At 47.0% G+C, this 26,127-nt stretch overlaps 1 protein-coding gene and 1 long non-coding RNA gene across 4 annotated transcripts in view; one reads left to right on the plus strand and one right to left on the minus strand.

The window, feature by feature from the left end:
- MYO18B (myosin XVIIIB) overlaps positions 1–26,127 on the plus strand; it is a 264,944-nt gene that overhangs the window by 129,156 nt on the left and 109,661 nt on the right. For 2 of the 3 annotated variants that reach the window (XM_073886782.1, XM_073886784.1), the window contains exons 28-33: positions 538–662; positions 5,570–5,724; positions 9,799–9,922; positions 10,712–10,912; positions 14,425–14,535; positions 18,817–18,921. In XM_073886782.1, coding sequence (XP_073742883.1) covers positions 538–662; positions 5,570–5,724; positions 9,799–9,922; positions 10,712–10,912; positions 14,425–14,535; positions 18,817–18,921 — 821 coding nt within the window. The remainder of the gene's footprint in view (positions 1–537; positions 663–5,569; positions 5,725–9,798; positions 9,923–10,711; positions 10,913–14,424; positions 14,536–18,816; positions 18,922–26,127) is intronic. The other variant, XM_073886783.1, reaches the window with a different exon arrangement.
- Positions 4,905–8,263, minus strand: LOC141371460 (uncharacterized). Its single transcript, XR_012376421.1, has 2 exons — positions 7,792–8,263; positions 4,905–5,499 (listed from the first exon to the last, which is right to left on the minus strand). It is a non-coding gene; the product is annotated as an uncharacterized lncRNA (long non-coding RNA).

Below are 26,127 nucleotides of genomic sequence, written 5' to 3' on the forward strand. Positions count from 1 at the left end.
AAGTCTATCACCCAGCCACCCCATCCCTCCCACCCCCGACCACTCCAGCAACCCTCAGTTTGTTCCTGAGATTAAGAATTCCTCATATCAGTGAGGTCATATGATACATGTCTTTCTCTGATTGACTTATTTCACTCAGCATAACACCCTCCAGTTCCATCCACGTCGTTGCAAATGGCAAGATCTCATTCCTTTTGATGGCTGCATAATATTCCATTGTGTATATATACCACCTCTTCTCTATCCATTCATCTGTTGACGGACATCTTGGCTCTTTCCACAGTTTGGCTATTGTGGACATTGCCGCTATAAACATTGGGGTGCACGTACCCCTTCGGATCCCTACATTTGTATCTTTGGGGTAAATACCCAGTAGTGCAATTGTAAAGCAGAATTTCTTAACCTGAAGTCCAAGGTCAGGCCTCAGGAGCTCCATATTGCGAAACTGTGTGCAAAGAGCTAAGAAAGTGTGAGAGAACCACCCTCATTCACGTCGCCTCTCCTCCTGGTTCCCCCACCCCCGACTCTGTTAAAAAGCAGACGAATGGCAAATTCGCTTCGACTGTGCTCAGATGGAGAACGAGTTCCTCAGGAAGCGTCTGCAGCAATTCGAGGAGAGGTTGGACTCAGAGCTCACATCCAGGAAAGAGCTGGAGCAGAAGGTAAGAGGTTGTAGCTAGTCTGGGTCCCCAAAGTGTCAGATTGGGCAGGTTCTTGGCAGCATTGTTCAAGGTATTGGCCAAATCTGGGGAGGGAGAAGGAGGGCACCCCCATTTCATGTTTTTCCACCTCCACTATGGGAGATGGGAAGCATTTTGTCTATATGTGGGTGTTGTACACGGGGAAAGAATACTCTGGAATAAAGAGTCTTGGGTCTTGGACCTCAGATCTTTCTCCTCTGTCAAATGATTGCAATATGCCCTTAGGATCATCCAATCTTATCCATCACGTTTGCCTCTAATCTGCCACCTCCAACTCTCATCTAGACCAGAGCAACAGCCTCCTACTTGGTCTCCTTGCCTTCAGCCTCTCCCCTCACCCACCTGCCACACTGCTGCCAAGAGATCTTCCAGTCTCTTTCAGACTGTGCTGTTACTGCAAATTATGCTGACTTTCATGGTGGACTGTTTCCTTGAGCGCTTTGTAAATTTTGATTGTGAGCTCATCTTTAACACATCCCTCTTACTCCCGCACTACGGAGTCTGCGTGATGGAGTGTTCCTTTTTCTTCCTCTGATTTTTTTCTCTCATTAAACTTTGTTTTAATGGGTCTCAGAATTCTGTGACAGATTTTTGATCAAGTTGTTTCCATTAAAAAGTACTGATTTTAAAAACTAATAACTTAAAACTGCCACGCACACACACACAAAACAAACGGTCCACAAAACATTCTCCTTTCCTTCTGAAAGTTTTATGATGCATTGTTATCATTAACCAGTCTTTTACTATTAAACTTAAATGGCCAATTGACACAAACAGTTCTGAGACCATCCTTCCACCACTGATTAAGATTGGGGTGGCCATTGTTGATATGGTTCCTTCCTCTGACTCTTATGGTAAATTTAGTTATTTTTGTGTCAGTTGCTCTTACTTTTAAATTTTAAAAAACTTTGTATTGATTTTCATGGCAGTTCTACGTTTATAGGTTTGTGGGTGTGTTTCTCTAGAAGGAGCATTTTTGCTCCTAGATGCTCTCTAGAAGGAGGATTTTGCATAATCTCAGCAAATTCTACAGCAGCCCCTGAGATTATGCAAAATTCTCTCCATTGCAGATTTTTGCAACATGGGCAAAGTGCCAATTCAAGCTCTCAACCCACCTGATACACAGACCTAGGGTTTTGATTTCTTATGGGAATACGTTCTCCTCCACCCAGAGCCAGCCTGGCACCAGGCCTTCTGACCGCCTTCCAGGCTGGTGTGTGGAGCTTTTCCTACCCCCTCACTCCAAAGTGCAATGCTTTGAGGGTCCTGACTTAATGCAGGGGGTCTTCTCTCCAACCCCCACCTTCCACAGTCCCAAGGCTTTGTCTCTTGTCTCTGTCTGGGCATTCAAACACAGCCTTGATCCTTAGTGATATTTCTGGATCTTTCGGCTGCTCCTCTTCTCCCCCACTCTGGCTGCCAGAGCATCAGCATCTGCCATCATGGCTCTTGTTTTGTGTCCTTTGCATTTTGGATATCCTGAAATTTTCCTTCCTTTCTTGAAAGTGCAGCTGAACATTACAAATATCAGGTATTTATATCTAGATTCATCATTCTCTAGATGAATGTAGGCATAGTTTGGCCTCTTTGCCTGTTTTGCATGGTCTCCAACTACGCCTAGACTACATCTAACAAGCCTACACTCCAGCTAGTAGTGTGTTGGTAACTGGGCCTCTAAAAATAAACACCCTGATGTCCAGCATTTGCCAATTGCCAAATTCCACGGTGTAAATGTTTCTGCTGGGGTCAATGTTGGCTTACCATTGTGAGAGTACAGGGTGTGGAATTGGGAAGAGAATCAGCTCTCATAAGTGAGTGTACTGGCTCTAGCATGCTGAATCCAACCACACTTGTTTAAAGCTCACAGCGAAATAGAGAGGAAGGTACCTTCCTACACATCCCCTGCTTAGACTATACACATGCATAGCCTCCCTCATCATCAACACCCCCCACTGGAGTGACCCCCTCAGTACAATGGCTGAACCTCTGTTAATGCATCATTATTACCCAAAGTCTATAGTTTACATTAGGGTTCACTCTTGGTGTTGTCCATTCCATGGGTTTAGACAAATGTATAATGACATGGATCCTCCATTATAGTTTTATAGAAGAGTTTTGCTACCCTAAAAATCCTCTCTGCCTCAGCAGTTCATCCCTCCATCCTTTTGCCTTTTCCAGAATGTCATATAGTTGGAATCATATGGTATGTCGCCTTTTCAGATAGGCTTCTTTCACTTAGTCATTGGCATTTTATATTGTATTGTATTCAAACATGTATGACTCTACATCTTTTCATGGCTTGATAGCTCATCTCTCTTGAGTGCTGAATAATATTCCATTTCCTGGATGGACCACAGTGTATCCACTCACTTACTGAAGACCATCTTGGTTGCTTCCATGTTTTGGCAATTTTTGAGTAAAGCTGAACTAAACATCCATGTGCAGGTTTTCATGTGGACAGAAACTTTCAACTCCTCTGGGTCAAGCAGAACAATTGCTGGATCATATGGGAAGAGTGTGATTAGTTTTGAAGAAACTGCTAAACTGTCTCGCACGGTGGCTGTCCCATTTTGCATCCCCACCAGCACTGAGAGTTCCTGTTGCTTCACATCCTTGGCAGCATTTGGTGTTGTCTGTGTTCTCGATTTTGGCCAGTCTCATAGGTGCGTGGTGGTGTCTTGTTTTAATTCACAATTCCCTGATGCCCTGTGACGTGGAGCACCTTTTCAGACTCTTATTCACTGTCTTTCTGCTTTGGCGAGCTGTCTTTTAAGGTCTTTGGCCCATTTTTTAATTGAGTTGTTTTCTTGTTGGGTTTTAAGCATTCTTTGTATATTTTGATTAACAGTCCTCTATCAAATATGTTTTTTTGCCAACATTTTCTCCCAGTCCATGGCTAGCCTTTTCATTTTCTTTCTTTCTTTCTTTAAAGATTTTATTTATTTATTTGAGAGAGAGTGAGAGAAAGCACAAGCGGGGGGGGTGGGAGAGGGAGAGGGAGAAGCAGGCTCCCCACTGAGCAGGGACCACCCCCCAATGTGGGGCTCAGTCCCAGGACCCTGGGATCATGATCTGAGCCGAAGGCTGTTGTTTAACTGACTGAGCCACCCAGGCGCCCCTGCCTTTTCATTTTCTTGATAGTGTCTTTTGTGGGGCAGAAATTTTTAACTTTTAATGAAGTCCAGCTTATAAACTCTTTCTTTCATGGGTCATGCCTTTGGTGTATTTCTAAAAAGTCCTTGCCAAACCCAAGGTCATGTAGGTTTTTGCCCACATTATCTTCTGGGAGCTTTATAGTTTTGCATTTTACATATAGGTCTGTGGTCCATTTTAAGTTAATTTTTGTGAAGGGTGTAAAGTCTGTGTCAATATTTTTTTTTTTTTTTGCATGTGGATGACCAGTTGTCTCAGCATCATTTGTGGAAAAGACTATTTTGCTCATTGTATCACCTTTATCCCTTTGTGAAACCTCGAATGTCTATATCTCAGCGAGTCTATTTTTGGGGCTCTCTATCTTCTTCCCTTGCACTGCCTTAGTCTTCATCACCTCTGGGCCTTTGCACATACGTTACCTTTTCCTAGAATATTCTCTCTCCCCGATCTGGATACTTCCAACTATCCTTAAGATCTGAGCTTACATGTCCTTCCCTCCAGAAAGTCTCCCCTGATACAGACTGGTTGGGTGCTCCTGAATTGTGTCCCCAAGTATAAACCTCATCATGATGTATTATAATATCTGCTTACTTCTTGGTCCCCCACCCCCATTAGTGATGAGCACCTTGAGAATTGAGGTCATATTTGCCTGTCCTACTGTTGTACATATCTCCTCACTGCGAGAGAAAAGCATTGCATGACCACCTTGCAGAGGGGGGTCAGGGTGAGATCACATGGGGTTGTATAAACAACAGAAGCTCAGGATCCTCCCTGGCAATGATGGTTTTAGTGGTCACTTCCAAGATGGACATTATTTTGTGATCCTCAAAAGCATCCTGAGCTGTAGATAAAACCAACTGCAAGGAAACAGCAGAGTTCTTTAGTAACAAATTATAAAGGCGGGTCAGTCTCCCCAAGGAAGGGGGGAGCTATGCATGCTGCATTAAAAAGTAATAAAGCTGCAACCTTTTCTGAGCCGCAGAATCTAAGAAAACATCCCATTTGCCTTCAAATACTGAATTTAGAATTACAGGCTTCATTAACTCAGAGTTTTGCTTATTTAAAGAAATTCTTTAATGAGGCCATTTCTTCAAAGCAAGTGTGCTGAGTTGTCCTCTCTCCCAGATTTAAACTAGGACATTTGGGAGGGTTTTTTTCCTTGAGGAAGAGGCGAGACGCTTTGCTTTTGTGTGTTTACAGTTACGTGTATTGCTGTGTCATTCAGCCCGTCGAAAGTGCCATTTGGCCCATCGAAAGTGCCATTTATGGCTCTAACCTTCAGAGCCCGTCTCGTGGGCAGATCCTCGAGATGCACCATTTTGGCTGCTTCATGGCTAATCCCCACATGGCTCGGACATGTGATGCCCGCGGATGGGGCTATTAATTACACAGGACTCATGGGGCTGGTGTGTTGAGGCAGGACAAGTAAAGAATCTGTGGGTGCCTTGGCAGGACTATTATGGAGGCAAATTAAACACGACCCCAAGAGATGGATGGAATGGCCCCCGTCTCCCCACTGAGCAGACAGGGTCAGAGAGGTCGCTTCCTCATGGCGACACGGGCAGAAAGTGGTCCAGTCCGGGTCTCTCCGGCTCCAGCACCTTCTCTCTCTCCGCCACGCTCACCTTAGGGATGGCACAGTTGCCTGAAGTAAAAAGTAGGAAGCCCGTTCAAGTGGTGACCGAGCCGGGTAATTCATTCTGTGACTCCCACAGCTCGGGGAGCTGCAAAGAGCTTATGAGGGGGCCAAGAAAATGGCCCACCAGCTGAAGAGGAAGTGCCACCATCTGACCTGTGACCTGGAGGACACCCGCCTCCAGCTGGAGAACCAGCAGAGCCGAAATCACGAGCTTGAGAAGAAGCAGAAGAAGTAAGTTACAGATCACACCCGTCGCCTGCGGTTCTGGGGTGGGCTGCGTTGATGCGGGGGTCTTCTGGGGTCTCCAGGTTCTCCTCCTCAGCCCCCCTCACTTCTTTCAGGGCCCCTCCTCCACGAGGCCTAACCCTCTTGTCCGGTCCCTAATATCCTCCCCACCCCTCACACCTTATTCCTGTAAGGTTCTCCCGTGTCTGCAGCAAGAAGCAATTCCTTCCTGTTACCCAATCGGCCATGTGACCTCGGGGAGCTTTCTTGGCCTCTCTGGGCCTCAACATCCCCGTTTATCAAGTGAAGAGTTGGTTATGAAGGGCAAGGACACCCTAACACGGTGGTTGGGGAGCAAGCGCTGATGTCAAACCACCCCAGTTCAAGACCTTGCCGTGCCCTTTTCTAGTTGACCTTGGACAAGTCATTCAGCCCCCTGAGCCTCAGTTTCTCATCCTCGGGTCGGGGAGGAGAACACCCCATAGCGGTGAGGACTAAATGATATGGTTGGTAGGCCCAACAGACTGACGTCTGATTCCCAGCCCCGTTGTGGGCCACAGAATGGGGAGGCCAAAGATTTACTCATTGCTCTTGACATTTAGGGCTTAGACTCTCAGATCACGTGAGCAGCTCTGGCGTGGACAAACGAGGCCTTTTGCATTATCACGATGCCATTCTTGGAGCTGCACTCTGGTTCCCACGCTCCCCAAATGGTAGAGCTTGGACTGGGACCCAGGAGCTTCTGTCTGCAAAACCTTGGAGCCCTTGGAGCTGATTTATCCGTGGACACCCTGGCTTCGTCAGAAGCCCTTCAGCTTGCTTGGTGAGGGTAGTTAGGGGTGTTCAGGGTCCCGTTTTGAGTCAGATGACCTCCAATGGAGACTTGATTGGAGACAAAGTGATGAGATACAGTGTCTTTTAGTTAGACAGCCTGGGAGAAATATGTTATGGGAGGTGCAAAAGGTGGCAAACTGAATTATATTTTTCATGGGAGTGGCATAGATTTTGAACTTGGTCTGCATAATTAAATATTGTTTCTCTCACTTTGGAGCCTTTCTGAGCTGGCTTCTTCTTGTCGGAAAAAATGTCTTCGGGGGGTTGTTAGCATGCCCTCTCAAAACAAGAGAGGTTTCTTTAATCTTTTATTGATATCTGACTCTGTTTCCTTTTTCACCTTCCTGAGGACTCTGGCTGAACCTTGTCCTTGCGGTGGGGAAAATGGCATTGTCCTACCTTGGCCATTTCCTGTGTGACCTTGTCACATGATAGTGCCTCTCTGGGCCAGAGAAAGGCTGAGTTCCGAAGGAGTTCTTGGACTTATTGCTGAAGAATAGCACCTATAGGGGCACCTGGGGGCCTCAGTCAGTGAAGCGTCTGCCTTCAGCTCAGGTCATGTTCCCGGGTCCTGGGATCAAGTCCCATGTTGGGCTCCCTGCTCAGCGGGGAGCCTGCTTCTCCCTCACCCTGTGCCTGCCACTCTGCCTACTTGTACTCTCTCTCTGTCTCTCTGTCAAATAAATAAAATCTTAAAAAAAAAAATAGCTCCTACAGACCCCATCTGTAAAACCAAGAGGTGGTGACTCCAGCCTCCCCCTGGGGTTTCTGCCATCTATGACAACCTTGGCCTTCATCTGTGGGTTCTGCTCCTGTTCTTTTTTTTTTTTTTTTTAAGATTTTATTTATTTATTTGAGAGAGAGAAAGAGCACGAGCAGGGGTGAGTGGGAGAGGGAGAGGGAGAAGCAGACTCCCCGCTGAGCAGGGAGCCCGATGCAGGGCTCGATCCCAGGACCCTGGGATCATGACCTGAACCGAAGGCAGATGCTTAACTGACTGAACCAACCAGGTGCCCCTCTGCTCCTGTTCTGAGGGGTTATATGGAGGGTTTCTGCTCTCTGATGGGGCTGGGGGCTGTCCATGGAGTTTATGCAACCAGAAAATTCCATCTCTCTGGTCTTTCCCTGACACCCCTTGGGCAGAATCCTCCATTCTAGGCACTTAAGACCTTCCCAGTAGGGCTCCCTGGGAAAGTCCCCATTTCTTCATACTTACATTGCTTCCCCCCCAAGACTTACCTGTCCTGTGATGCTCCCTACCCCTCTACATCTCCTGGCAGACATTAATTCATGTCCTGAAGCTCATTGCAAATGGCAGCCATTATCTTTCTGGGTGGACCAGCATTTTAGCAGGGAGCCTATGGATGATAGAAGCCTCACTCTAATGATGGGAAATCAGGCAAAATGACTGTAGTGGGGAAGGATCTAGAAGGGAGCAACACTTTTAAGTCTAATCAAAGTGTAGATGTAGCCACCTCCTCGGTTTGCTGGGCCCTGGGTGGACTGATGTCTCCACGCCCGTGGTTTCCCTGCTCCCACTGTGGCTTCTAAGTTCACAGCGGCCCAAAGTGGTTCCATCTGGGCTTGGCTTCTTGTTGCCACGGTTACCCCACGGGTCACAGAGCTCAGTTCCGAGGGCCGATAGAACTCCCAGCCTGCTTCCCTGAGGTGAGGCCTGTGCTGGGCTCACTGACTCCCACACTTGCTGGAGGTTAGACCCCAGGCCTGCTTCTGGTGGGGTGAAGCGGGTGTGTGAATCCATCTGGCCTCAGGCAGTTGGTCGGTCCATGTGTTCCAGAAGTTCGGGTCTCTGTAGGAGCCATTCTTTGGCATCAGGTGGCCTGTTAGGTCAGGGACTCCTCAGAACCCTCTGTCACTGCCTGTCCCCACGGTCTGCCGCCACCTGTGCCAGGTAGATGGGGGGCCTAGCTAAGACAACAAAGCAGCTGGACCCCGGCTGGCATTTGGGGCCGAATCACTCTGCCTCTCTGAACTTCAGCTTCCTCTTCTGTAAGATGGATATCATTACCATGTTTCTTGTTGAATTGTTACTGCACGGACCCCATGGCAGAGCCCGGCACTCTGCGACTCTGGAGCATTATTACCAATACGATGTTTCCCTTTCTAGGTGGCCAGCGGTGCCTCTTGAATGATGTCACCATCAGCCAATCAGAAAGCTCCTGGGCTCTTCCAACAGGAGAACTCCCTCTTGTGACTCATGATGGGCTCTTTCGGGAGTCTGAGGCTTTGAATGACCGTCCAGTGTTAAGATACATTGGATAGTCTTGGAACAGGGGAGACTTTCTTCTCACCGGGGCGCAGGCCCCACGCCCAGTTCAGCCATTCTGGCCATGCCCAGTTCCCTGGAGCCGTGGGGCTTTCCGTGTGGGCCGAGGGCAAGTGACCAAGGTCAAGTGACCAAGGTCACATCTTATTGAGCCTTGGCAGAGCCTCCTCTACTGATTTCCTCATCTGGGAGAGGGGTAGAAGCACAAGGGAACTGCGTGGAGTGATGTCAAATCCTGGAGGTTCTTCTCACTCAGCGGTCACCATTGTGGAGGGGCAGGTGGGCCCCAAACGAGGCATTTCCTGATTCCCAAGACAGCCCCCAAGAGGACTGTCGAGTCTCTGTGTTTTTTGCTGGGGAAATAAATGAAGGCAAGACCAAATGTATTAATGTCCGTCCTTTTATCAGTAATCACTGGGCTCTAACATAGCTGATGATGAGTGCAGGAGCCAGGTGATACCCTGTAGGACACGCAGTGTAGACTCTCTCGTTGTACAGATATATACTTCCATTCCTTCACCGATCAGTGACTATTAGACCCCAAACCTGGGCCTTATAGATTTAAAGAGTCTTCGCATATATGGGCAAACCAGATAGATGAGATTTTTCTATGATTCTGTATGTTTTTTTCTTCTTTCTGCACCTGTATATAGTTTTATTCTACTGTGGTTTTCACCCCTGTATTTAATCGTGTTTTATGTAAGTCTCCATTACTTTTGTGGAAACTCTATTTGAGCCCTAAAAGTTGCTCTCTGACATTCTAGATTCCTCCTGCATATCCACAACCTTACATAAAAGCACGGTGTGAAAACTTCCATCTCTCTCTCCCTCCCTCTCTTTCTCTCTCTCTGTTTCTTTCTCGTGCTTGCCAGCAGGCTCACTGCTTCTCTCCAACCCTTGTTCCCCCCCAAGCCCCAGGGACCCCCCACAGTGCTATGACATATACTCTGCTTGAACAGGTTTGATATGCAGCTGGCCCAGGCCCTGGGGGAGTCCGTGTTTGAGAAGGGTCTTCGAGAGAAAGTGACCCAGGAGAACACCAGCGTCCGGTGGGAACTAGGCCAGCTTCAGCAACAGTTGAAGGTAAGGGATGGGGAGGGCATAGAGCACTCTAGGCTCTTAGTTGCTGGCTTCCAGGAAACCCCCCTGTGCACCCAAGGTAAGTAGTGACAGGGAGAGAACTCTGGAGGGGGTTGGTGGCAGGGGTATGCTGGTCCCCGCCAACCAGCTGAAGTCAGGGGTCCCAGGGTGCCTTAATACAACAAACAGTGGTTGGAAGAGTGATCATCAGATGATCTGAACACTTTCAAGGTACCCACCTGGGAGATAGGAGAGGCTGGGCAAAGAATGAGTTACTGTCACCCCATCTAGGGGCAGTGCCCCGTCCCATGCGGGCTCCAGTGCAGAGGGATTTTATTAAAATATGACACGGGCACTTTACTCAATAGCTTCCCATCCTTCTGTGGCTCCCTGCTACCCCCAAGAGAGCTCTCAGCCTGGCATTCAGCAATTTCTTGATCTAGCCCAAAGTTCTTTGACCCTGGAGCTGACTTTCTAACCTGGGCGAGTCATTTCTGGACACCTTGCCTCGCTGCCCCAGTGTCTCAATCCCCCCCTCGGTAGATGCACGGCTTACAAATGGGCAAACACTCCCTTTATGTGCTTTGAGGTCTAACTCTGGGGGCCGTGGTGTTGCTCCCCCACAAAGACCCCCACCCCTGCTTGTGTGAGCTGTCCCAGGGAGCAGCCCTCTGCGTTGCACAGGGGGTCCTGCCAGGGTTCCCAGGCCGAGGTAGGGATGACAGGCTGTTCCCTGGCAGGTGGGACGTGGGGTCACACGACTCTGCATCTCTGCTCCCTTGGTCTCTGTAGCAAAAGGAGCAGGAAACCTCACAGCTGAAGCAGGAGGTGGAGACTCTGCAGGCCCATAAGCACGAGCTGTTGGGATTGTCTTCTCTGGGGGAGAACTGTGTCGCTGGCTTGAAGGAGAGGCTCTGGAAGCTGGAATCTAGCGCCCTTGAGCAACAGAAAATCCAGAACCAGCAAGAAAACACCATCAAGCAGCTGGAGCAGGTAGGAAATCTCTGTCCCAGGTCCCATACTGGCTCCGGTGCAGAAGGGGGTTATTGAAATGCAACATTGGCACCTCACCTCGCTCAGCGTCTCCTTATTCTGCTGTGGCTCCCTATCAACCCCGAGACCCTCTTAACCTCCACACCTGGCATTTAGATCCTTCCTGATCTAGCCCACTCCTGCCATCCTGCGAGGGTCAGACACCAGTATGATCCCCTCTTCATAGATGTGGAAGCTGAGGCTCGGAGACACAGGGGGGGTGTCAGGGATGGATCTGGAGCTCGTGACATCTGAGTCCAAATCACCTCCTGCATGCACAGTGCTGTGCACAACCTCCAGGGAGATTGGGGCACTAATCTTTGGGAAACACAAAATCACTAAGGGAAATAAGGCAGGAATATCGACTCCCCTAATACCAGCACGCTTAATGAAGTTTCTGATGAAGATTTTCTTTGTCGGCTTCTTTGTTGACGTGCCCGCCTCATTCCACAAAGAATTTGAAGCAGCTTTTAGAATGTACGCATCCTAAAACAGAAAAATTATAAATAAAACAATTCAAGCCAGAAAAACATACACTAAAATAGACACCAAGGAGGTTTGGGGTGGCGGATACACAAAGCGTGATCTTATACCCTTAATGGTTTCAGCTCTAAAATTCCTGGTGGCCAAAGAGAAAAAGGAAATGTGAGTTGCATGCTCTTTGTTATCCCAAGGTAAAGACAAACCGGATTTTCAAGTGGAAACAAAACCTTTTCCTGAGGCTTAGCTGGAAAGAAATTTCTCATGTGGCATTTCACAAGTGGCAATGATTTTGAAGCGGTTATAAGGCAGGGACCCCCTTTCCAAGAAAATCTGACTAGGTAGCATGGATATGTAGAGCAGATGAACTCTGAGCAGCTCTGGTTCAGTGGGGTGAGGGAGTGGGAAGGCAGGGGTGCCTGACCTGGCTTCTTACTTACTCTCACTCCACTGGCAGGGAACCTCCTAAGTACTGAGACCGGGGGTGGCGGGCATGGAGGGACAGAGTCTGAAGCAGTTCAGAAAACTGAGCTCCTTTAACTAACTCAGCCTACGAGAATTTATCAAGTGCCTACTTTGCATCATGCAAGGTGTGGATGCTAAGGATGCGGGTGTAAACAAGACATGGGTGCCTGGGTGGCTCAGTCAGTTAAGCATCTGACTCTTGATTTTGGCTCAGGGCATGGTCTCAGGGTCGTGAGATCGAGCCCCGCGTCAGGCTCCATGCTCAGTGTGGACCTACTTGGGATTCTTTCTTTCTCCCTCTCCCTCAGTCCCTCCCCACCACTCTCTCTGTCTCTCTAAAAAAACAAAACAAAACAAAACAAGGCAGATGTGCCCTCTGCCTTCTGGAAGTTTATAGTCATGCTGAGCATCTTGAGAAAGTTTAATTTGCATCTCTGGTCTTGGGAGCAGGGTTGGGGGAACAATCAGGGAAGGCTTCCTAGAGGAAGTGACATTTACTGAAGGATGAGTCCAAGTTGGCACCAAGAGAGTTCCATGCAGGAGGAATAGCCCGTGCAAAGGCCTGGGGGCAGGAAAGTCCTGTGGTATTCAAGGAGCTGAAATATGGTCACATCCACATGGGGTCCTCCAGGCAGCTCAGTCTCTATGACCTTAAGCAAGCCCCCCTGTCTTCTCTAGACTGCAGTCTCCTCCTCTGTACGGTGAAACTGGAGCCTTGTCAATCCCCTGGCTTCCCCCAGATCCAGCTAGGAATCCACAGAGGTTCATGAAGGAGGTGGAATATCTTCGTAGATCATTTTAAGGGATGTGGAGAATGGTGCATCTCGTATAGCAACCCGGAGTCAAGAATAAAGCGAGCACTTTGGAAAATTCTGAGTTCTTTAAGATACCACCAGGGGACCCCTTGGTGCTCAGGAGCAGAAATGTACTCCTATGACCTCAGGGACCAGAAAGTTAATGCGTCCTTCCTAATTTTCAACCCTCAGCATACACAGAAGGCGAGGCTGACGTAACACTTGAATCCATCTTTAGCTTCGCCCAGAACCTCACACCACACTGTGTCCTTGTAGACATCAGGAGATATTTATTGATCACAGTATAGCACTTTTTCCAGGGAATTTTATGTTAACTCATATGAGCTTGACATAAATTGTATTGCAGATGTCAGGAGTGTCCAAGAGGCTAGAAAAAAATGAAAAAGAAATATTATATTTACTTGCTTAAGCTCCTCGTTTTGGATTATCTTCCCATAACCTCTGTCATTTTAAAGGAGGCGAGGAAGGAAGTTGACATTTAAAGTGAGCCTACTTTATGCCAGGGGTTGTAATAGGGCCTCTGTGGTACGCTGCCTTTTGCCTCTCCACCATGGTCCTGCATGGTAGAGAATATTATCAACATTTTAAAAGACGAAGATTGTTTTTTCCCAATTTAATTTCCATGTGAGGGGCAGCAATTGTAACCTTCTGAAGGCTTGGTGAGAGGCTCTGGGTGGTGTGGTAAATGATCAGAAAGTTAGTTTCTACATTGTAACCCGTCCATGGTATTGGGTTCCAAATGCTGCTCCATGACCAATGGCATTAGAGTAGAGATAAATGGAAGCTTGGAAGTATAGACTCTTGGAGCCGGCACCCTGGAGATTCTGATCCGGTCGGTCTAGGGTGAAGCCCTGAAATGTGAATTTTTAAAAATTGCATAATGTAATGCTAACACACCACGGAATTTGAGAAGCAAGAGCGTGGGTCAGTCCCTCAATTACAAAGATCAAGAAAGGAGTGTCTCGAACCGCAACAGGAAACCATGACATCTGCTTCCAATTCTAGAACCTTCTATACAACGTCACACAGTTTAAATATCCTGCAGCACATGTGACTCTTTGTTGGCTCTGAGCAAGTTTTGGAGGCTCTCATTTAAAAGGGACACAGCTCTTAATTTTGTCTTCCAGGAAGGGAGGAAGGCAGTCCTTCCTGTCTGCTTTCAACAGAAAAAGTCATAATCGTGTGCCAGACAATGTGCTAATACTTTATATGGGTGATCTTATTGAATTCTCGTAAAGCATCCTGAGGTGGTGGTTTTCCACAAAGTAATCAGAGGCCAAGTGAATTGTCCAAGGTGACATTTTGGGCGAACGTTCTCCCTCTGCAGGCTTTCTTGTTTCCATGAATAAACTTTTGTTCTACCATCCATCCACCCGCCTAGCCATCCATCCAAAAAACCCTCACCGATGCTTGCTCCGGGGATGACACATTTGTTTCATGTTGAAAGTGTTGAGAAGGATCCTGAGGGAGTCTTCTGTCTAAATTCAATGGGAAAGAGTGTGATTGATTAGTGATGCTTGTAATGACTGCAGGTAGGGATAGAGGCAGCATGTGGGCTATTTATCCATCATTTCTGATCTTCCTGGGTGCCTGGGGGATGACTCGACTCTCCTCCCCGCACTCCAGAAATGAAAAATGCAGGAGGGGCGATACCCAGTCTGACATGGTTGGTGTGGGTCGCCCTCATGTGCCTCTGTCCTTGCTGCCCCGCAGCTCCGCCAGAGGTTTGAGCTGGAGATAGAGCGGATGAAGCAGATGCACCAGAAGGATCGTGAGGACCAGGAAGAGGAGCTGGAAGATGTCCGCCAGTCCTGCCAGAAGCGGGTATGTGAACAGTAAGCAGAACTGTGCCCTTGGGCCCTGGCAGGTCTGGTCCTGGTGCCGTCTTCCTTTGAGTGGGAGGCGGGGAGAGGGGTGGATTCTAGGGCCTGGGGACAGACTGTTCCTGCAACCACCTAAGACCTTAGTTGTCAGGGGTGCGAGAGCAGAAGTATCTATCTTAAATATGGTCCTAGAACTTCCAGAAGCTACTGGAACTGTCAAGCATCAGCACTCCAAGATTTCTGCCAAAAGCCCATAATGCCATGTGACTTTATACCTGGAGTAAGGACTTAACAGGTTTCAAGGAGGGGACTAGTCTTTCCTGGCTATTTCCTTTGCAAATAATTTCTTACACTTCATCCAAGCTCCTGCAGACATTTCAAACAGTGGGTAAGAAAGCAATAAATCCTTGCAATCGTACCACCTAGAAACCATCATTATTACTATTTTAAAAGTCATTTCATAGCTCTCTGTCGTTGTACACACACGCATACATATTTATTGAGATATCATTTTCCCTAAATGGGGTCATGCTTTCTTGAAGCCTGCTATTTTCACTCAGCGGTGTGTCCTGGGCCTCTTTCCATGTCAGTAAATACAGATCTAACTTACATATTTAAGAGCTTTAAAAGCAGTCCACCTTAGGCACGTGCTGTAATCTGTTCAACAAGTCCCCTGTGGTTGGGCATTGAGGATTTTCGGATTTTCTGTTACTCTAACCAATGCCGAGATAAACATCCTTACAGATGCATTGACTGATATGAATAGAAGATGCATCTCTTAAGTGGAATGGCTGGAAAGCTGTGGGTTATGGCTCGGTGAACAGGTTTTCTCGCTGTGGGACCCCTCCAGGTCCTTCATCGTCTCGTGGGCAGTTGGATCTCCAAGAAAGGGTGGAGTAGCCTTTTTCAAAGCTGATTCCTGTTATAGGCTCCCTCGGCGGTCTGTCTGCAGAGACCTCTAGACTGGAGACCTCTAGACTGTAGGGCTTGAGGGCCTGGGTGTTGGCATTCCCAGACTCTTGGTTTGGATCTCTGCCCTTCCACCTTAACAATGGTGCTGTCTTGGGAAAGTGGTTTAAAAGCCTTCACTGCTACTTAAGTCCATGCTGTTCCTGGACTCCTTGCTCTGTATCCAGCGCTGGTCACTCAGATCTCATTTATAAGACACACAGGAAAGCCAATGTCACTGCTTTTCATTGGAGTCATGGAGTCAAGTCATGCTTGGGTCAGGTCTCAGTGTCATCAGCTACCAAGTGTGGGGCTATTGGAGGAACCACACAACCTTACTAATAAGCTTCACTGTTGTCATCTGTAAGATAGGATAATGTGACTACTTGCAGGGTCACAGTGAAGACTCAGGGAGATCTCAGATGGGGAAACATGGCAGCAGTTTTGTAATGGAATCCTTGTTTGTTGGAAACTTACAAGCAATAGTGGATTTCCAGCAGTGGGCCCTGCAGAAGAGCCAATGAACCAGCCAGGTGGTTCCCTTGCTCCTGGGTGTGATTCGTCCATCCAAGAGAAGGAGGGCATGGGGCCTTGGTGCCCTGCAGAGCCCACAGCCAAGCATCCTCCTGGGCAGGACTGAAGGATGTCTTGGTGATTGTCAGAACCTCGGGAGGAGATGGGACTCTAGCTGAGCACATCCTCGGGCAGATCAGACTGCCTTGGTACCCTGCCCTTACTCCAAGGAAGTGTTTGAGAGCTAAGCCCAATCTTCACCCCCCAGTGGTGGATGCTGCTGCATCTGCTGCCTGTCCTGCTCTTCAGATACTCCTTTTGGGGTCCCCTTAAAGCTCAGTCCCTCTGGGGCTTCACATGGATTCATCCTGAGGAATCAAGTGCATTCCTTCCCAAACTCCCCAGGGTTGGAAAGAAAGTCGATTTTGGACTCATCTAGACCTGTGTGTCCCTGAGTTAAGTCTCAGAACCTCCCTGAGACTCCATTTTCTCATCTAAGACATACAAGCAAGATAGAAAATATTCTGCCCTCCTCTGCTCTTGTGAAGAGGAGATAAAAGAATGGGCAGTAGCTTATAAACTGTAAAGTGCTGGGAGTTTGCATCGAGGGGTCAGTTTCTGCTTTTTCTCCGTTCTTACATATCTGGGAGAAATGAATGGGATTCTTTGAACACCCAGTGGGCATCGTGCACCTGGCTGGGTTCTTGTTGTCCGTCAGCTTCCTTGCTCCTCTGAAGGACTCTGTGAGGTTTGTGGTCCTGGTTCACAGATGAGAAAACCAGAATTCAAAATGGTGAAGTGAGCTGCCCAAAGTTACCTAGCCAGGAAGTAGCCAAGCTAGGACTTGAAGCTTAGGTCTGTCTCACTCCCAAGCCCAGTCTCTTACTGAAAATGCTAGATTTAAATTCTTTTTCTTTTGCACATGTTTGGACCGTGGAAGGCCATTTTAGGAAGCACTGAGAGAAGTCAGCCTTGGGCAATGCCGTATCCTTTAGTGCTTCCTACACATGAATTTGCCAAAGGCTCTGATAAGTCTTGCACTGAAGAACCCGTTAACTCAGTGGTTCCCACACTCATTCTAGCGTGGACTTTCCTCCACCCACGTACCCATCATGCCGTGGGGAGCCATCCTGCAGAACACACTCCAGAAAACTTTGCCTGGCTTGATACAGAGTCTTTATTTTTTGTGTATTTTTCAAAATGTGTTTTAGCTTTGCCAGCCTGCACTCTAAAAGCAGATATGAGCAGAGGGCCTTGTGTGTCTCACTCTTAAAGTTTTGAAATGGACTTGCTTTCTACGTAAATGACCATCAATCACTAGTTTGCCCTCCATGGGCCAGGAGATGGAAGCCCTCTGTCCCTGCCCCCTATGCCCTTGTGTGAAGGTTGCACAACTTCTGGTGCATTCTAAAAGTGCCTCAAAGCATCATGAGTGCCCTGAGCCAGGGCCCCGATGAGGTGGAGATGTGACCCAGGCCTTCCTGAGGTTTTTCCGTGGACAGATTTATAAAGGGAGAGAGGAAGGTCAGAGAAAGGTACTTTTCTCTTGATGGCAGACACATGGACCTCATCTAGCGCCTGCTCTGCCCCATCTATCTCTCGCTGTGGCAAGGAATCACTTGTTTTAGTGACCTGGGTGGGAATGGTGATGGCTGTCTGGGGTGGCAGAAAAACCGGTGTCAGGAGGTAGAACGCTAACTGCTCTTAATGGCAACTGACTTAGGAGTAGGGGCCTTAGAACGTCTCTCTGACTCAGTTTGCCCATCTGTGCAATAGGGTCATTGATACAGCATGGAAAGGGAGGAAGAAGGGGTGGGCAAGACAGCATATGGGAGAGGGGCTGGCGGGGAATAAGGTGTGCAAAGGGTTTATCGTGGGGTATTCACTCTAGTGGAGAACACCTGCCTTTGCTGGGTGATTAGAGAAATCAGAGCCAATGAAATGAAATGAGTTGCCCGGAGCCAAATGTCTTAGTCTGTTTGGACTGCTATAACAGTATCACAGACCGGGGGCTGAAAGGACATTCATTTCTCACAGTTCTGGACACTGGGGGGTCCAAGATCAAGGTGCCAGCGGATTGGGCCTCTGGTGAGGGCCCTCCTCCTGGCTTGCACACAGCTGCCTTCTTGCTGTGTCCTCAGGTGGTGGAGAGAGACAGAAGAAGCAAGCTCTCTGCGATCTCTTCTTAGAAAGGCCCTGATCCCAGCATGGGGGCTCCACCCCCCCGGACCTCACCTAAACCCAGTTATCTCCCAAAGCCTGCGTCTTCAGATAATACTGCGCAGGGGGGGTTAGAATTTCAACGTAGGGATTTGGGAGAGACCCGAACATGTAATCCACAACACCGAGTAATGGCAAATGCAAACTTCTTCCTCTTTTTTTTTTTTTTTAAATGGACTCACAGTCTATTTGATAAAGAAGGTGGTTACATTTTAATATGTTGGGTACAATGTTGCCCAGAGCCTTAAAAAGTCAGAGTGCCAAGATTCACAACTATTCAAGCGAGGTCATGGCATGAGAAGGAAACAGCTGTTGGGGAGTGGATAGGTAACTAGGGGGCAAGGGCTTCACGGTGAGTGGCAGGGGCTCCCCATCATTGGCCAGCTCTCCCCATAATTGTCGGGCTCCCAAGCGCTTAGGCTCCTGAGTTCTCCGACAGAGACACCCACTTCCTAATCGGTAGGGCGGCCTTTGTGGAACAGGGCAAGGGGCTGTGAGCTTCACATCCTGCCCCCGCCCCCAGATGGTCTCCCTGCCTTGTGGGTTTTGTCCGGACGGAGCTCATTTAGCCTATGTCTGCATCTGCCCTTTGTGCCCACAGCTCCGCCAGCTCGAAATGCAGCTGGAGCAAGAATACGAGGAGAAGCAGATGGTCCTCCACGAGAAGCAGGATCTGGAAGGCCTGATTGGAACCCTCTGTGATCAGGTAAGAGGGAAGCCCCAGCAGGCGTTTGAGAGAACACATTCCCGGCCTCTAGGCTCTGTTCAGAGAGATGGATCCAAGGGGGAGGACAGCTCAATAAGTCCTCAGGAAAAGCCAGAGGCCAGCCGGTTCAGCCAGCCTCCTCCAGCTCCTCCCAGGTGCCCTCTGGCCCATTAATTCCGGCCCTGTCCACACTCACTGCTCTTCTAAAGGGAGGCCTTCTGGGGTCCACACACAGCAGGGTTCTTGGAAGGACCGCAAGAACAAACAGAGTGGCCGTAGCCAGAAGGGACAGGCGAGGTCGCCTTGCCTTCAGCAGCTGCTGGGGAGGGAGGGTAAGCAGCCCGAGCTTTAAGGGGGTGAATGTGCATGGCGACTGGACTGTGTTCACAACTGGCCTCGTGAGAACAAGACTTCTGCTAGAGGCAGCCAGGCTCAGGGTCGAGCAAATGTAGCTTGAAACCCTCGCTGGGGCCACTTCTGTCTACATGGCTTTGGGTGAGCTAATGAACTGCTCTGAGCTTCTGGAGGGCAGAGCCCCGCGGGGAGGTTGCCATGGCTGTATACCAAGGTTTTCAACTGCGGCACTGTGGACATTTCAAGCCACATCGTCCCTTGCTGTAGGGAGGCGGTCCCATGCCCCCTAGGATGCTGAGCAGCATCCCTGGCCTCCACCTACTAAATGCCAGCAGCATACCATCCCCCTTTTATTGCGACAACCAGAAATGTCTATAGCTATAACCAAATGTCCCCTGAGCACAAAATCAACCTCCATCTTTGCAAAAAATTCACAGCTGTAAATAAAGCAGCCCGCCGAGCCCAGCACCAGCTCCTGATAGCCCAGTTGAGAGGAATCACTCCTCCATCACCCAGATATTCCTTGCCCTGCCTGTACTGCCACTACGTGAAACCCCAACATCGGAGAGATGCCTGTGGCTTCGATAATTTCTTTTAAAGTCACACAGGAGTGTATTCTAAGGTCTTTGCTTAACGGGCATGCACTGTCTTTTAATTGGCAATGATCTCGCTGGCTATCAGCAGAGTTACTTTTTTCTGGTCACAAAAGGAATGTGGACCCTTCTTCAAGACAGGCCTTAGACAAATAGGTGCTTATTATGTATTTTTTTAAAATATTTCATTTATTTATTTGACAGAAAGAGAGAGACGGCACAAGCAGGGGGAACAGGAGAGGGAGAAGCAGACTCCCCCTGAGCAGGGAGCCTGATGCGGGGCTCGATCCCAGGACCCCGGGATCATGACCTGAGCTGAAGGCACATGCTTAACTGACTGAGCCACCCAGGTGCCCCTGTATTTTTTTTTAATTGATTAAATGAGTGAATCCTAGAGCAGGACGACCGTAGCATTGAGCATCTGGGTTGGAAGCTGAAGGAATCCACAGGAAAGCTTTATCATCTTCCTGCTCTGAATTTTCTAGTATCTCAGCCAAGCAAACCAGGCCACTGAGTGCAGAGCCATTGGGGTTACTCTTTCTTTAGCATTAGTGCAAGAGAGCCCAGCCCAATATTTGATTCTAGAATGATAGTGGGAAGTCACCGGGAGAAGGTGGCATTCTATTCGGCATGGTCCACTGGAGGAAACAAAGTAGGTAATCCTGTAAAGAAAGGTTTTAATAGATATTGCTGAAATGAAACATTTTCTGTGGAAACAGAAGGTGACTTGAAATGAATAAAATGTTAATTTCGTGTTAGTCACCAAGCTGGAACCTTTAAATAAATGATCACATTTGGTAGTTTTTAATATTTTATTAAGACATTTGCCAAACACAGGGAAAAGTAGAATGACTAATATAATCAATGCTTATGCACCAAGCACCAAGGGTTCACATATTAAAAATCTGCGGTATCAGATTCAGATATTTTTAAGGAAAGAAAAGACACTTCAAAAACAGTTGGCGGCTTTGTTTCCATTCCTAAAGCTCCCACTCCTCCCTCCTTCCTTCTTCCTTGCTCCCTAGAGGAGACTATCGTCCTGTGGTTGGAGTGTGGAATTCCCTGGCATATGTATTTGAACTTTAACCACATACAGTAATATGATTCTGCAACTTACTTTGTTGCCTTTTGTACCATGTTTGGAGACCACTCCATGATGATACGTGGAGCTCTAATTCATTCATCTTTTTTTTTTTAAGATTTTATTTATTTATTTGACAGAGACACAGCAAGAGAGGGAACACAAGCAGGGGGAGTGGGAGAGGGAGAAGCAGGCTTCCCGTGGAGCAGGGAGCCCAATGCGGGGCTCGATCCCACGATGCTGGGATCATGACCTGAGCCGAAGGCAGACATTTAATGACTGAGCCACCCAGGTGCCCCTAATTCATTCTTCTTAACTGCTACACAATATTCTTTTTATTTTTAATTCCATTCTTCTGCTGGTGGATATTTAGTTGTTTCTGTTCTAAAGACACAAAACTGCCGTGCCTATTCTTACGTCTGTCTCACTGTGCACATGGGCAAGAGTTTCTCCAGAGCATGTATATACTTTGAGATTATGTTTTTAGGTGCATCTAAGTTTATTATTGTTTTATTTCCTTAGCAGATTCTTCCTTTGATTATGATATGGTCCCTCTTTTCTCCATGAATGATTTTTGCCTTATTCTATTTTGCTTGATTTCTTTTAGTTAGTTTGCCTGCAAGACCTTTTTTATTTATTTTTATTTTTTTTAAAGATTTTATTGATTTATTTGAGAGAGTGAGAGAGTGCATGAGCACAAGAGGGGAAAGGGGCAGAGGGAGAGGGAGAAGCAGACTCCCTGCTGAGCAAGGAGCCCAACATGGGGCTCGATCCCCCAACCCTGAGATCATGACCTGAGCCGAAGGCAGACACTTAACCCACTGAGCCACCCTGGCACCCCTGGCAAGACCTTTTTTAAATCCCTTCACATTCAACCTTTCCAAATGTGTGTGTGTGTGTGTGTGTGTGTGTGTGTGTGTGTGTGTGTGTTGTTTAATTCAGTGTTTTAGTGTCAAACTTTTTTAAAGATTTTATTATTTGACAGAGAGAGAGTGAGAGAACAAACTGGGAGACAGAGGGAGAGGGAGAAGCAGGCTGTCTGCTGAGCAGGGAGCCTGATGTGGGACTCAATTCCAGGACCTGGGATCATGACCTGAGCTGAAGGCAGCCACTTAACCGACTGAGCCACTCAGGCGCCCCAGTCTCAAACATTTTATACGAGAATCTAATTCATTTACACTTAGTGGAATGACTGGTATATGTGAAGTTATTTATATTCTCTTATTTTGTGTTTAGTATTTGTTGGCTTATTGTTCCCTTTCTTTTCTTCTTCTTTTATTCCTTTCTTGCTTTTGAAGTTTTTTTAATATTAAAGATTTTTATTTATTTAAAATATTTATTTGAGAGAGAGAGTAAGAAAGAGAGAGAGCACACAAGCTGGGGGAGGAGCAGAGGGAGAGAGAGAGAATCTCAAGCAGACTCTGTGCTGAGCACAGAGCCCAGTGTGGGACTCAGTCCCAGAACCCTGAGTCATAACGAGCTGAAACCAAGAGTTGGATGTTTAACTGGCTGAGCCACCTAGGTGCCCCATAGATAACTATTTAATTGTAGTTTTTTGTAACATACTGTATTTGATTTTTACACAATTCTGTGGGAAAGGTATTATTCGTTCCTTCTTATAAGTGATAGAATTGAGGCTCAAAAGCTAAAGCAAATTGCTCAAGATCATATAGCTTGTTAGTGGCCTAAGTGGATTTGAAATGGAGTCTGTATTATTTGAAAGCCTGTATTTTTAAAATCTAGCACTGTGCTGCTTAAAAATGGTTAAGGTCCAGTTAATTAGAATCAACGTTTTTTTTGACCATGTTGATTTTTTTCAGACTGTCATCCATTCTCTCTCTTAGCCTCAATCTCCCCATCTACCAGCATTTCAGGATTATATTTTTAAAGTGCTCAGAGAGATCCTTGACAACAGACATTTAACAACTGCCCCAGACAATTTGGCTTTATGATAAATGGTGAAACAGTTGAGATTTGAATATAGTTTCCCACAACAACACTAAACATCATTTAGATTTATTGGTTAATTATTCACCAGCTTTATCCAAATTTGGATCTTTGTGCTACAGAATGCAAACTTGCAGAATGACATTTATTTCCCATTAACCTAATGAGCTCTCCCTCTCTCTCTCTTTTTTGCCCTCCTCTCTTGTAGCAATTCATTATGAAGGGGAGGGTGACTTGTCTGAGGTGACTTGTCTTGTTTTTGTTGTGAGTTGGGTTTGCAAAGATCCCTCTGGAAAGGAGACAGGTGGCAGCATTTTCAGGGTCTTCCTGGCAGGGATGGTGGTAATATCTGAGCCGTGGTCAGCGCCAACATCAAGGAATGTCCCTGATGCCAACCTGCCCTGCAGGAGAATCAATGCTCTTTATACTCTGGGATGTGTAAAGAGCAAGAACAGATAAAAAAGAAAAAAAATAAGAGAGATGCTGAGTATGCTGCTTGAATGCAATCATGGTAAAGAACCTGGGCTTGAGTTAGTGAATCATGATTCAGGTTCCCCTAAGGCACTATGGTGCAGTGGTTAAAGACTTTGTATTCTAATGCTGAGCTGCCTGGGTTTAAATCCCCGCTACATAGCCATACCGTCACCTCTAGTAGATCACTTACTCTATGTCAATTTCACCAGCTCTACCTCCATTTTCCCATGACAGTACATAAGAGTCTCACCTTGCTCACAAGACATGAGCTGGCCCCAGGTAACTTCTCTTGCTCTGCGGCCTGCCCCACCTCCATGTTTTATGCCCTCATGCTAATCACCAGAACCAGAGGCACCAGACTTTCTCAGCCCTCTGTCTTTGCTCATGGCATGGCTTCTTCTTGGAATGTTCTTCCCATACCTCACCTGGCTCCCACTTACCTAAGATTCTTCCTGATCCCACCCAAGCCTGAGCTGGCTGATGTTCCTCTCTGTTTCCATAACACCTTCCCTTAAATTAAAGAGTAAAACCTACCTCTTTTATCATCCATTCCACTGAAATCACCTCCTTCCAATCAGGAAAACTGGATTCCTATCCGAACTCTGCCACTTAGTGGAGGCGGGATCTTGGGCCAATTACTTCCCCCTCTGTAGGCTTCAGCTTCATCATCTGTAAAATGGGAACTGTAATACTACACATCTCATAGATTCTTCATGAGGACCAAACCTGTTAACTCCCATAAAGGGTTTAGAACGGTGTCTGACACTTAGAAAGCTCTCTATAAATGTAAGCTATTTCTGCTTTTATAAAGGCAATAAAAATAATAATGTCTATTTTTAAGAGATTGTCACAGGAGTTAAATGCAATAGCATGTGACAAAGGGCCTGGCACAATGTCCAGTTCTGATCTCAGCTCAGCAGGTGAGATTATGCTATATATATGTATACACACAGACACACACACAAATACACACACACATATATAGATTAGACCAACATTTAAAACATAAAGCAATACCTTTGAGAACAAAGAGGCTAGATTTGAAGAACCAACTCATTTCTCAAAGAATTCAAAACTGGGAGCGGAGAAATAGTAATGCAGAATCTAGAGGAGTGCATTCTAGGTCATCAGACAATACTCATAATTCTTTATATTTATAAAGTGCTTGACAGCATACGAAGTGTTCTCTGGTCCATTATCATGACTGATCCTTGTCTTATCTCAACATGGAGGATAGAGTTTTTATTTTTTTTTAACCTTATTTTTATAGATGAGGAGCCTTGGGTTCAGAGAGGTGACATGATGCGGCCATATACCCCACTGCTAGCAAATGGCGAGCCAGGGTTTAAAACCTGGGCCACCCTGTTCCAAACCCCACCTTCCTTCTAGAATGTTCCAGGGCATTGGGAGCATCCCATGAAATGGTTCTGGAAAGGCACAGGTATCCAGGTGTGTAGAAATTGGGTCCCACAGCTGACACACCTACACCGCGTTTTCTTGAAAACTCCCCATCTGATTGACGCTGCCGTGTTCTCTCTGCTGGTCTCCTGAGGAGGCCAAGAAGGGGGCTGTTCGTTTCTTTTTTTTTTTTTAATGGTATGATCTTTTTTTTTAAATTTTTTTATTGTTATGTTAATCACCATATATTACATAATTTGTTTTGGTGTACTGTTCCATGATTCATTGTTTGTTCATAACACCCAGTGCTCCATGCAGAACGTGCCCTCCTCAATACCCATCACCAGGCTAACCCATCCCCCACCCTCCTCCCCTCTAGAACCCTCAGTTTGTTTTTCAGAGTCCATCATCTCTCCTGGTTCGTCTCCCCCTCCGACTTACTCCCCTTCATTCTTCCTCTCCTGCTATTTTCTTCTTTTTCTTTTTTCTTAAAATATGTTGCGTTATTTGTTTCAGAAGTACAGATCTGTGATTCAACAGTCTTGCACAATTCACAGCGCTCACCGTAGCACATACCCTCCCCAATGTCTATCACCCAGCCATCCCATCCCTCCCACCCCCCACCACTCCAGCAACCCTCAGTTTGTTCCTGAGATTAAGAATTCCTCATATCAGTGAGGTCATATGATACATGTCTTTCTCTGATTGACTTATTTCACTAAGCATAACAGCCTCCAGTTCCATCCACGTCGTTGCAAATGGCAAGATCTCATTCCTTTTGATGGCTGCATAATATGCCACTGTGTATATATACCACCTCTTCTTTATCCATTCACCCGTCGATGGACATCTTGGCTCTTTCCACAGTTTGGCTATTGTGGACATTGCTGCTATAAACATTGGGGTGCACGTACCCCTTCGGGTCCCTACATTTGTATCTTTGGGGTAAATACCCAGTACTGCAATTGCTGGATCGAACGGTAGCTCTAATTTCAACTGTTTGAGGAACCTCCATACTGTTTTCCAGAGGGGTAGCACGAGCTTGCATTCCCACCAACAGTGTAGGAGGGTTCCCCTTTCTCCACATCCCCGCCAACATCTGTCGTTCCCTGACTTGTTAATTTTAGCCATTCTGACGGGTGTGAGGTGGTATCTCATGGAGGTTTTGATTTGGATTTCCCTGATGCCGAGCGATGTTGAGCACTTTTTCATGTGCCTGTTGGCCATTTGGATGTCTTCTTTGGAGAAATGTCTGTTCATGTCTTCTGCCCATTTCTTGATTGGATTATTTGTTCTTTGGGTGTTGAGTTTGATAAGTTCTTTATAGATTTTGGATACTAGCCCTTTATCTGATATGTC

The sequence above is a fragment of the Callorhinus ursinus genome, unplaced genomic scaffold (assembly GCF_003265705.2).
Source record: "Callorhinus ursinus isolate GAN/ISIS: 27379988/994484 unplaced genomic scaffold, GSC_fseal_2.0 scaffold72, whole genome shotgun sequence".
Lineage (NCBI taxonomy): Eukaryota > Metazoa > Chordata > Mammalia > Carnivora > Otariidae > Callorhinus > Callorhinus ursinus.